The 12,747-nt window shown below is 37.2% G+C and overlaps 1 protein-coding gene across 3 annotated transcripts in view; it reads left to right on the forward strand.

Annotated features, from left to right (window-relative positions):
• Positions 1-12,747, forward strand: part of WDR64 (WD repeat domain 64) — a 68,005-nt gene that overhangs the window by 38,771 nt on the left and 16,487 nt on the right. For all 3 annotated transcript variants that reach the window (XM_040060224.1, XM_040060222.1, XM_040060225.1), the window contains exons 13-18: positions 4,328-4,454; positions 6,440-6,588; positions 7,561-7,684; positions 8,972-9,141; positions 10,968-11,144; positions 12,074-12,204. In XM_040060224.1, coding sequence (XP_039916158.1) covers positions 4,328-4,454; positions 6,440-6,588; positions 7,561-7,684; positions 8,972-9,141; positions 10,968-11,144; positions 12,074-12,204 — 878 coding nt within the window. The remainder of the gene's footprint in view (positions 1-4,327; positions 4,455-6,439; positions 6,589-7,560; positions 7,685-8,971; positions 9,142-10,967; positions 11,145-12,073; positions 12,205-12,747) is intronic.

A 12,747-nucleotide genomic window follows, 5' to 3' on the forward strand; every position in this document is an offset into this window, starting at 1 on the left:
TCCAGCATCTCTTCATGTTTGGGAAAAGTAAGCAATTTTATATACTACCAGGTTAATGGTATTACCTGAGGAAGTGATTTGAAATGCTCATAATTTTGGACTTTGTCAAGTTACTATCTCAATAAGGCGGTAGCTGTTGAACTGGCTGCTACACCACATTGCATTTATATGATTAGAACTAAGTCCTCCTTGCCTTAACCTCACAAGTAGTCCCATTGACATCAGTTTGTTCCTAAGTCTTCTTACTGTGACAATGAGTTGTAGCACTTTCCAGGATCACCTTCAGGGATCACAAGACACATATAGGCACTCTCTGCAGATCACTTAACACAGCAAGCAGAATTGCAGTTTGACATTCATGCCTGGTGATTTTTGTCTTTGAAGCCTCAGATGTTCTGTATGAATTAGTGATTTTTTTCATTTAGACCATGGAGCGTTAAATGACCATCTCAAACAGGTGAACAGGGTAGCAAAACAGGAGCAGATAAACTAAATGCTTCAACAAAAAAATCGACTTCAATCGTTCCTTACTCTTCCTGTCTATGCCTACAGTGAATACTGTGGCTAACGCAACTTCTTTCTGTGCCCCACAAGTGGTTGAATTTTGGATTTTCCTGCATGAGTGTTTTTTTCATAAGTCTTTTTAAAGACTTGCAGCATCACCATTCTGTAAAACTGAGGAAAGTTGATTCCTTCAAAAAACAAATATTCTTTAACTTTCAAAAAGTGTCAGCAGAATGTAGGAGTTTGGAAGAACTGAAAGAAATTTACTGTTTTCTCTGGAGATTTTGAGAAATTGGAAATATTGGAAATATTGAGATATTTCCCCTAAACCAGTATTTTAAAGTCATTTATTCTTAACTAGCAGAAATTTGAAGGGATTATGTTTTGCTGGGGGATGGGCAAAACCAGAACTTCTTTTGTCCTTATCTGTCTCAGTTAATTACAAATGGAAAGGAGAACAGGATTTGCTTCTTCCGAAGTCAAAGTGTGTTTCCACAGTAGCGTCTTCATAGAAACCTGGCAAGAGATAAGTGTTCCCAAGCCTGAACTTTATTATACTGAGATCATGTAAAAAATTTATTTACCAAATTTTCTGGCCCTATTTCCCATCTTTCTGTTTCCCTCTGCTTTCACATTTTCATTGTTGATATGAATCTTTTGCATTCTGTCTGTCTTTGAGTGTATTGAGAAAAATAGAAGAGAGGTGTGTTGCTAGTTTTATGTACTCATAAAACAAAGGCTTCAGAGCCAACAGAAAAGATTTTTCAGGCTTTTTTTCTATGTTCTAAAAGACTTGAAGGAAGGTGATGCTCAAGAGGAAAATGTTTATGAATGCAAATACAAACATTTAAATTTTTCAGGAGATGTCAGAAGGCTCAGAATGGGTCACAGTGGCAAGAATTCCCACTGAATTCTGGGGGCATTTGGTTCCCAATTTTTATCAGTGTCTGTGGAAATTTCTTCTGTAACTATATGATTTTGCCATTGGGTTGAAAAATGAATGAAACAAGAAGAGCACCCCAGAAGAGAGGGAACTGCTCCAGACTGCAGTCCTGGAGAGGATAACACAGTAGTTTGCTGGGGCTGTTGCAGCCAAGACAGAGGAAAGAGATGCACTGTACATTCCTTGAATGATGCTGTGTGCCAGATACCAACTGTGTGGAGAAGGCTGTCACAATTTGGGAACACAGGGGAGTATCCCTGCTTTGCTAACTCTTAAAAAAGTCTGTCTGTGGGTCAAAGCCAATTCTGCTAACAACTAAAGTGATCAAAGTTTCTCATCAATGTAAGCTACTATTGTAGATATAATGTTGCTGGAAGTACAGCTCAGCTTTGCCTATAAAGCTGAAATAGTAGGTTGTTTCCAATAGCACTTGAAGCACCTTCTTTCCACATTGCTTCTCCTCCCTAATATGTTTTGGGGTTTGTTTTTGGTTTTGTTTTTGTTTTGTTTTGTTTATAAATAGTCTGTATTTTGCATTTCAGAAGACACAGTCCAAAATAACTTTGTCATAAAGAATATGCTCTCAGAGGTTTTCAGGGATTCCTGGTATTTCTCAGGTTGCTGTGGGAAATTCTTCAATAAATAAGTAAGGACAGTCAAGTTAGTATTAACAAAACACTCCTAAGGCAACTCCTGCTAGCTACTTCCTGGTTTCTAAATAAGCATGCCTTTTGTTGCCTCTGTTCCTGCATGGATTCATGCCCAGTCTGTGTGCTGATGCAGATGAGCAGCACTGACATTGTGTCTCATGGCCACGCTGGTGATGCTGTGGGTGGGAGTTACTCAAGTGGAACGGTGGTTTATATAATCTCCCATGCCTGCCCATGGGCTGGGAAAAGAAAGCAGCCATAAGGCAGGGAAGAGATTCATAAATGCTGCGATGTATCTAGGTTTTTGCTGTCACTTTAAGTGAATGCATTTTCTTAATGTGCCACTGGCCTGAACAGCTGAACAAGCAGGAAGAAATAGCACAGGAAGTTCTTACTTATATTCTCTTGTGCTATAAAAATATCCTCTCTTTTTATTGTTTTGATATTCTATCAAACCTATGTTTCACATTAGACTATTAGAATTGTCTTTCTTCATTTTTGTTTTGTGTAATTTCACTAACACTGTAGCAGATCTGGGTGATGTTTATGGGAAAGTTTATCTCTGTTCAGTGAATTATTATTTTTACATGACTGTAGTATCTCCGTAGATACTTACTTTCACTTGATCTTCAGCTCTTACCCCTGTTTTTATATGCTGTAATTGTGAGTGTACCAGAATTGAGCTTGGAGATCCACCTGCAATATTGCCCTAACTTTCACGATTCTCATCATTGATTCTTCTTTCCATTTTTGCTGGTCTACTATTCAGCTAAATGAAGAGCTTCATGGTTTTTTTCCTATTCAAATGGATTTCTTGTTTCAAGGCTTCTCATGACTGTTTTGCTCTTTGTAGACTTTAGAAATTGCATATCTGAGTGAACTCTGAAATGTTATCAGAAGTCGATCAGAGGAATGTGATGGACATGGTTCTTTTGACTCAGTACTGTCTCCAGGAAAATTTATTCTCAGTAAAATGTTCTTCAGAGTCCTTTCTTTCTGAGTTTTTCTGAAAACAAACAAAATATTAAAGAGAAATTTTCTTCTACTTAACATTCTGAAATACTCATGTATGAATTTCTCTCTGGTGTCAAAGGTGATTTGATTAAACACTGATTGATTTATCTTTTCCTTTTCATCCATTCCTTTTCAGAATTCTAATGGATCCACTGTAACATCCTTTAAAATCAGGTTGTGACTTTTGTCAGGGCCCACAACACTCAGAGTATTGATGAGTGTTGACGTTGTACCAACATATGTCTTGGTGTTGATATCCCAATTAAAAGTAAAGCCATAATAATAGCACAATTGAATGAATAAAATAACTTGCACAAATGCTTATAAACAACTTACCAGTTATGGCAGCTGAATAAGAATTGCAGGCAGATGTGATGACGGAATAACTTTTGAGATCATAGTAAAATTATCTTGCAGAGAAATATACCACACTAAAGGCCATGGGATCTGAGAAGTTAAGTCATGATTTCTTGAAGTATTTAAAATAGTTTGCATGGGATAGCAGTAAGTTCAACACAGCTTTTGATCAGACAGGATGAAAAGTGCCACTAACATACGATTATTCTAGAGTTCGAAGCAGATGGTGTGTTTTCTGTTGAAACTGAAGGTAAAAACAAATACATCTAAATATATCTAATGCTTGCTACAGGATGGAACCCAGAGTGTAGTTGATAGCATTTCCTTATGGAGAACACAAGAACTTTCTATGCATAAAAATAATAGTTCTGCAATGTGTTCTGATCCTGATTTGGTCCAACACCCACTGCCAGTCAAAGGTTTCAGGAATTTCTTTATCCAATACCTCCTGACATTGATCTTTGTACTGTTGCATGTCATTTCATACTCCAGTTCAAGTACATGTTTTTAAACAAGTGGCATTTATCCATATGTATATCCATAAATAAATAGCCATATGACAGAAAAGTATGACACACAATGGAGACATCTTGTCATTAGGGGGTAGAATCAGTTTTCAGGAGATCTGGTTCTGCTGTGGACTTCTCAGGTCAAGACTACAAAATTCAGCCTTTCTGTGCATTTTATCCTTAGTAAAATGGGGACAAAGATACCTTTGATATTTTTCTTGCTTGTTTTGGCATGTACCATTTTTAACAATGTGATTTGTGTTGGAGGCAACTCATGTCATAGAAACAAAACAGTTGAAAATCCAGAGAAGACAGAGTACTAGATTTTCTCCTCTCTCCCCCCTTTCTAGGTTTTCAGAGTGTGGGATATACAGACTCTTTCACCGCTGCAGGTCTTCTATGAAGATCATGGGACTCCAGAAGAGATGAATGCCTTTCCCATGGTATTTGACAATGATCATGGCCTGCTTTTCACAGGTATGTTATTGCAGTTGGTATATGAGAGCATGCCCCTTCTCCTAGAATCCCATTTTCTTTATGATTAAATCCAACTGAAGTTGAGTAAAGGTGTAACATATATGAGAATATATAGAATACTGGGAGACAAGGGTATTGCACATTAAGGCTGCTTTAAAGTGGGTTATATATGGTGCTAAGTCCAATATTGAAAATGGCATGAAAATATGCAGCATGGGAATTAACAGCAGGGATCAAAGGGAATGAGAAGGGCTTCTCTGAGGGCAAGATGAGCCTCCCACAGCAAAATTAAATGACAGATATATAGACTTGTCATTTCTTGAAAGCTATTAGGTTATTGATCCCCCCCTAACTATTCCTCTAGGACCCACCTCTTGTTTGGAGATGAAAACAGCAGCATACAACCTCTGTGGAGCCCTCAAGTATATTCAAACTCCTTTTTTAACTCAGTAGCTAAAGACAGCCCTACAACCTGAGGTATCAACAGACACACTGCCCAACTCATTAGGAATAAAATATTGTGGTAACTCGACCTGGGGTTTCTGGGCTCTGTTTCCTGACTTTGTAGTAGAGAGCCTCTGAGGGACCAGAGCTTTGCAGTTGTCACTAAGGATGTTAGGCTTTTATATCTAAGGCAGAGAGTCTTGAAATTGGCAAGGTTTGTCTGCCCCAGAGATGAAATCACAAAAAAGAAAGCTTTGAACTTGTTCTGAGGCTATAGAGGCCTGACATGTACCAGGCAAATAAAGTAATTGTCTTTGGAGACTGCCTTTTCTGTCCTTGAATTAGGAACAAGGTACAAAGCTTGCAAAGCTTGTCAGATCTGAGAAGATGAATGTGAAACATTTTGTTTTCAGTGCGCTGATGGTTTCTACTGAATTTTGTAATCACTAAAGGATATAGATACTGCCTTAATTTCAGATTTATACTCGTGAGATTTTCAAGGCTTAGCAACGTCAGGAATTTATATACATCACTCCTTAACAAAATTAGGTAATTTGCCCTTATAAACAGTGGTTCTGTAAGTGCCTAAATATTTTTAAATATGGTCCTAGACTCTGTTAATGATTCCATTAAAAGCCTAAGTGAATGTCTCCTTGTCCCTGAAGAGGGCAAGAGACTGAGGCTGTATACGAGTGAATTAATTCTCATTGCTCTGTACCTGGCTTCACAGAGGAGATTTTCACTTAGTAATTCACTAACATTCATAAATCACAGTTCACCTTCATGCTTCATTTGAATATTGCCATAGCTTTCCTTCTGTGCCTGTTTCCAAGCCGCTGGCCTCTGCACCTGGATTTATGCCAAGGATTAGGCAATTTCCTCCTTTGCTCTGTACTCACTGCTGCTCCTCTGCTGGTAGATCAGCAGGGATATCAGGGCAGGAATACTGGAGCTGCAGTGGGAGACTGCACGTGCACTTGGCTTGAAAGCGCTGTACAGACCTTGTCCTTTCTTTTGTCCTATTGTCTCTGTTTGCCTCTGTCTTTGCCTGATCTGAGAGCACTGGAAAGTGTTCAGAAAACACCATTCAGAACTGCAGTGGAAGGTACTGGAAAGACATTATCATTGCCTGCAGGTAGAATTGCTTTATCTCTAATAAAGCAGAAACCAGAATTTATTTGAATGATTGATCTCCTAGTTTCAGTTTATGTATTTGGGTTCATTCCATTTCATGGCAACCAACTCTGTGACTGGGGGATTTATGGCTTCTACTAATTTGCAGTCAGGAGGTCAATCTTACCAAAGGTGAGCAGAGAACCATGTAAGACAGGTAAGTACTTAGCCATTGTTTGACTGGTGCTTTTTGGGGACTGTGTGTAAATGTTTTCTGCTTCAGAGAACAGGTATTCTCAAAAAACATATTCCGTATGCTCTTCAGAAGAACTCATATGAACCCAATGGGTTACATGAATTTTTTTAATTTCCAGGAAAAGTAATTATGCACAAAATGTATGTATTCTCACTTCTCTCACCTTCTGCAGGTTCAGAGGTCATTGATATTTATCCTCTAGCTAATGTGATACAAGATTCAAAAGAGTTGCCTAAGACACATGAGAAGAGCCTCAATGTTCTGCTTTACAACAGGGCTTTTCACCAGATTCTCAGCATTTGCACTGAGTCAGTACTGAAGGTGAGTGTAAGTTGTCACCCTTTATACTGAAAAACAAAAGTCTCAACTTTTTTTATTTTGAATAACTTATCAGAAAAATTGAAAAGTTACTACTATTTTTTATTCAGTGTTGTTTTTGTGGCTGTTTTGGGGATCCAAAGAAGTGGTAGCCGTGAACCCTATTTGGGTTCAGAATATCCAACTTTTCTTTTTAAGAGTGCTACAATAATCATAAAAGGTACTGAGAGCCTGTAGTTTTCACCAGCTGTTGTTACATTAGATGGCAAAATTTGTAGGGATAGGTAGCGTCTTTTATTGGGTCAGTTGTTGATGCGTGGCATTCCTGTGACGGAAGGCTTATTTGCGTAATGGCGTGCTCAGTTTATAGTCTCTCTAAAGATGTTTCTGCCACTGTAAACCCTGCCTTCCTTAGACCATATGGCTGCAACACTATTACAATCACAAGATAATTTGGAGCACTTGGTGCTACAGAAAATCAGATTCCAGTGCATATGAAATCAGGCTACTTGATAAATCCTGTTGAATTTGAACTATCCCACTACAGTGACCAAATTTTATACTAGTATTTTATTATAAGGTGTTGCTTAAATTTCTAAAAAGGATTCAGTAATGATCAGAGATAGTTGTTTCTATGTTTTTGGACCAAATGTTTAGGAAAAGCCTCCTTTGTATATTCTGCACGGAAACTATAAGTGAAACAATTCTTTCTAGTTAAATTTCTTTGCTTTCAAACTGTAAAAATACTTTATATTTAATGTCAGTCTCTCGGACTTATCAAGGCTCTTTACATAAAAAATAGAGCCTCCCCTTGCCTGGGTGGCTTCCTTAGAGAGAGGGACATTTTCAGGGAAAAGACACTAGTGTTTCAGTAAAAAATTTGCTATTGGTCATAATTTCTCCTATTACAGTAGAACACATTGGTGACTAGTTTTAGAGGATGTATTAAAAATAACTATCTTATTATTTTTTCAGGTCTGGGACCTAGAAACAGGATCTCAAATATATCAAATAGAAGATGCACATGGGCTGAATACTGAGGTGACCTGTGCAGCCATTGAAATAAATGGGGTTTATCTCGCTACTGGGGCATGTGATGGTAAAGCAATTAAATAATTACTACTTTTTTTTTTTTTTTTTAATAGCATATATTACATTAGCAGACAGAACTCTTCACCCTGACTGTCTCAGTGACAGAATTAATTTTGATTGCACAGCTGTCAGTCTGTAGAAGGGTGGGGTGGGTCTTGGTTGGGTTCTCTTTCATAGATGGTTCACAGAAATGTGATTTTGGGCTGCTTGGGCTCTGTTTCTTTTTTAGCCTAGTACTCTTTGAAAGACTGTCTTTAAAGCTCTTGGTCTAAAAAGTTGTTTCCTCATAATAATTAGGACCTAGATCTATAACTAAATGGCTGCAGATGAAGAATGGTAGTTTGTAAATTTTCTAGTCTCTAAGCTCAGTTTTATAGTGTTGGAACTCATTGAACACTAGAAGAGATAGATAGATAGATAGATAGATAGATAGATAGATAGATAGATAGATAGATAGATAGATAGATGGATGGATGGATGTTTCCTGTAATTTCATACGTGTTATTAAGCGCGCGTGAGTTTTAGGTAACATGACAAGATGTCTCCAATACACAAATGCACATCCAATTGTGCAGGAAGCATTAATAATTTTATAATCTGTTAACATGAAAGAATAATTCTTCTTACATTAAAATGTTCAAGAGTACACACCTGAATTTCTAAAATATGTGAAACTTACGAAAGCTGCCTTACATGAAGAGGAAATGATGGCCTTTTCCACACAACATACTGGCTAATATTTCTTGTTTCTACCTGGGAGCAGAGACTGCATCCTTTATGCATCTCAAGAGCTCAACAGAAGGTGAATGTTGTCATGTCTTCAAAAGAAAAGTCACATGTAATTAATAGCTCTACTTAAGAAAGTTCCATAGCTCACTCACCCCATTAGCTCTCTGGGATAAATCCAGCAATCAGGTCCCTCTGCTCGTTGCTGTTGCTCAGAACCCAAAGTCTTCTGCTCTGATTGCTCTCTGATAATGTTATTCAGAAACTCTAAGAAGCAAGTTAAGCAGAGATTTTTTTATCCTGGGCTGCACAAAAAAAAATAGACATGGAAAAAAAAGATGGAAAAAATGAGAGGGTAGTGACATTTCTTGGTAAGTTTTTTTAGTTCCTACGTCTGCTTTGCTTCGTACAATTTTTGAAAGACCAGTGACCTGGCTCTTGACCTCAAATTGGATTTTCTCTTTCTTTCTCTTTTCCCTGTTTGATCCTATTTAAGCTTCTGGTTTTGCAGCACAGGTTATTGCTAAAAGTTCATTCCCTTTTCTACATTTTTGTCATCCCTGTGTAGGGACAGTGAAAATCTGGGAGTTTGAAAGCGGGCAAGAAGTTAAAGCCTTGCCTTTACCACAAGACGGCAATGATGAGCATCGTATGCTGAAGATACTATATCTGAAGGGTGATGAGGGTCAACATGCAGTTATTGTTTTGGAGCAGAGAGGGAAGATAAAAATCATTCAGGTTTTTCAAATATGCTGCTTTTTTCCCCCCTAATTTCATTTGGTAGCCCCTCATTTCTGAGGTAAAATAATGATTTTTTTTTTTTTAAATTGGTAGATAAACATTTAGAAACTGTCAAGGAACAGTCTGCTTTTTCAATGTAATCAACTTAGCTTTTGCCCTTCTGTCTAGTGTTAGAATGTTTATTAGACCATCACTGGTTTTTAGCATTCTCATAATCTTTTCCTTGAGTTTGCTTTCTGTGATTTTTGTGCTTGAGGTTTCAGTAGTTACAGATCCTTTGAGGTAATGTCTTTAAAATATTGGTGTTTTTACTACAGATGGTGTTTAGTCTATTTAAAGAGCTTCTTAAGATAATATTTTGATGAAAAGATTATTTTATTTTATTTTTGTTTAAAATTAATGGATTAAGACAGTGGATTCATAGGAACTGATATGGATGCATTCGCAGCTTACAATAATTATGGCTTAACTTCTCAGACAGACTTCCATGTTTCTGTGGTATTACATTAGTCAAAATGGAATGTTTAACTTGGGACAAAACTCTTCTGAAACTTTAAAGCCACTATGTGCAAGGTAGAAAAATGTGAGTTTAGACAGTTGATATATTTCAGAAAAAAGCCAAGTATACAGGCTCTCATCTCAGTAAATAATTTCTTCTTTTGAGCCTGCTAATGGAAAGCTGCTTTATACAGGGTTTGCTTCTGTTATTCAGACTTTTTGGAAATACTTCATCACATCACTTCTCCTCAGTGTTATTACTGAAACTGTTTAACAATTAACTGTCAAAGCTGCTTTATACAGGGTTTGCTTCTGTTATTCAGACTTTTTGGAAATACTGCATCACATCACTTCTCCTCAGTGTTATTACTGAAACTGTTTAACAATTAACTGTCAACGATGTAAATGTATCCCTTGACAAAACAGGCTGGTGAGGAGTTGAACCTCCTCCAAGTCTTTATGAAGCTAAGTAGATTAATACTGTTTCACATACTTGCAGAGCTACATTTTTCCGCAAGCATTTCTGGGATAATGAGAAATACAAGTTGTTTCATTATTAGCTTTTTTAAAGGCTTAAGATACAGTAATTAGCAAGGTAAACTGGAGTAGCAGCCCAAAACCAGTTCATCTTTTGCAGGACTCTACTACAGATCTCTCAATTTTTAGTCCTTCTCTATTTCTTACTTGATTAAGTCAATAGTGTAAGATTTACTAAAATCCTAATTATTGCTTCATTCTGCAGCTCAAGACATCTATGAAAACAGTAGCAAACCTAAGGAGCTGATTTCAGTAACACTTCTCAAAATGGACAAAAATTTCAGCGTTAGCAGGAACTAGATACTGGAGTAAATTTGTTATAGTTGGAAAAACATCAGAGTAACTCCCAGTTGCCTCTAGGTGCAATGGAAAGGAATCGGAGACTCAGGGCTTTAGCTGAGCTGTAGCTTCCCTTCTCACATAACTGGAACAAACATCACTTTTGCTGGATGTTTTGGTAGATACGAAATGGAGAGTAACAACGTTGGTGAAATAAGCAGCTAAAACTAAGGAGACAACTTACTTCAAAGAGGTAGTTAAAATGAGTAAAAACAATAGCTCTGAGTTCCACAGCTGCGCAGCTTCTAATATAACAGCAGGTAATTTAAGGGGAGCTGAAATATGTCTAGATGAGGCTTCAGCTTGCAGTTTATGCATATGTTAGTTAATACCTGTAAAGTTTTTGTAATTTGTCACAGAAAACAAGCTTTTGATACACACTTGCTGTAATTCTTTATGAATAAAGAAATCCTTTCCTTCCTCTTTCATTAAGTCATTTATTTTAATAGGGTGACTCCGCTCAAACAGATCTCTATGTCACATGGGTGCTTCCTGAGATAGTGCCATTTCCACGAAGGAATCCAGTTGTGTATCTGTCACTGAAGCCTAGCTCCTTAGAAACACAAGATTTTTTTCCAGAGATTCGGCTTCTATGTAACACCAGTTCCATGAGAAATGATAGAGAGGTGAGAAACACTTCAAAGTTTCACATCATTTACAGAAGATTGGAAAATAAAATGTTTACTGTGCTCACAAGAATTTCATGTTTTAGCAACAGTACAAGAACCAAAATAATTATTCCCCACTGTGGTCCCTTACAGCCTTACATGTTCTTTGATTCTGTGATTCCAAACTTATCAGTACACTGAAATAAATACACACAATAAATCATGTAAGAATGTGACTGTTTCTAAGGGCCGTATCTTCCTAGAAATCCATTGCATGGTTATCACCATAATTAAGGAGTTGCTCTGAACATACACTTCCCAATCCTATACAGTCTAGTAAGTTAAGGTTCTCACATAAACACTTCTAGAAATGAGATGTCTTTCTTCCTATAGCTAGGCTGACTTTTTGTAACAGTGGCACATAAAAATCAAGCTGAGAATCAGAGTGATTCCATTTTCTCATCTTACTGCTTCAGTAAAATAAAATGTCAAATTTATGTTTCAATTTAACTTGAATAGTCCACAAGACTCAAGTCCTGTCTTGTAAAATGTCACTAACTTTGTAACAGCTGTGGATGATGTTTATGGAAAGGTCATTATATCTCCTTTAACTTGATTATAATATCTCCACAGATACCTAGTTTTGATTAATCTTCAGCTCTTACACCTGTTTTCACATGCTCAAATTGCAACTGTGCTGTAAAAAGCAGGTCAGGTTGGAGGTCCCTGTCCTCTGCAGCAGGGAGTCTCCCAATACTTTCACTCCCTGCTTCCTCTGGTGCTTTTATGTACCTCAAATACAATAGTATTAAAATAGCATCTCATGTGCAGTTGTTGTAGACACTGTCAATTTAAGCATTTTGTTAGATTAACCATTAAAATATTTCACTGTCTATAGTGTCCTACTCTTACTCCTACTCAATTTTTTCTTTGAATCTTCTTTGTAGACTTTTTTATCTTCTGTGGATATTAGGTGTTTTGATGTTTCAAGAGGAGAAGGATGCAGAATGATAGCTACAGGAAGTGCAAATGGTGAAATAAATTTGTGGGATTTTGAATCTGCCTCTGTGAAATGCCTGTAAGTATTACTTTCATGCCTTTTGATCTCCAGTACGTCATACAAACTTTTCAAATGACATACTGGGAATTCCAACATGCCCAAATATAAAGGGTGATTTACAAGCAGGAATTAAAGTAGCAATTTATTTGGGCCCTCTTCCCTCCCACTTCAAATTACTTCGCTAGCTAGTCCTGACATTGCAAGTAGAAGTGATCAGGAAAATCATTTGGGGAAGGGATGATGTAATTAAAAATAATGTTTTAACATAACTCAGTACTGCCACTGAAGGAAACTCTCACTATATACATCACTCTAGTCATTCACTAGAGGCTGCTACTGAGCTGTAGAAACATCCTTATTTTGGAAGTTTTGTGTTTGGGAGGACATTTGGAAGTAATTCAGATGATAATGGCAAATGTTCTGCATTATCGGTATCTCCATCACTGTCCATACTTAGAAGACTAGAAGTCACATTCAATGAGGAAAAACCTGACATGATTTGGGAGGTTTGAGAGTAAAGATCTTTCAGAGAAAGTGACAAAGAGTAAGCATAGGATGGTT

Source organism: Hirundo rustica, chromosome 3, assembly GCF_015227805.2.
Source record: "Hirundo rustica isolate bHirRus1 chromosome 3, bHirRus1.pri.v3, whole genome shotgun sequence".
NCBI classification, from domain to species: domain Eukaryota; kingdom Metazoa; phylum Chordata; class Aves; order Passeriformes; family Hirundinidae; genus Hirundo; species Hirundo rustica.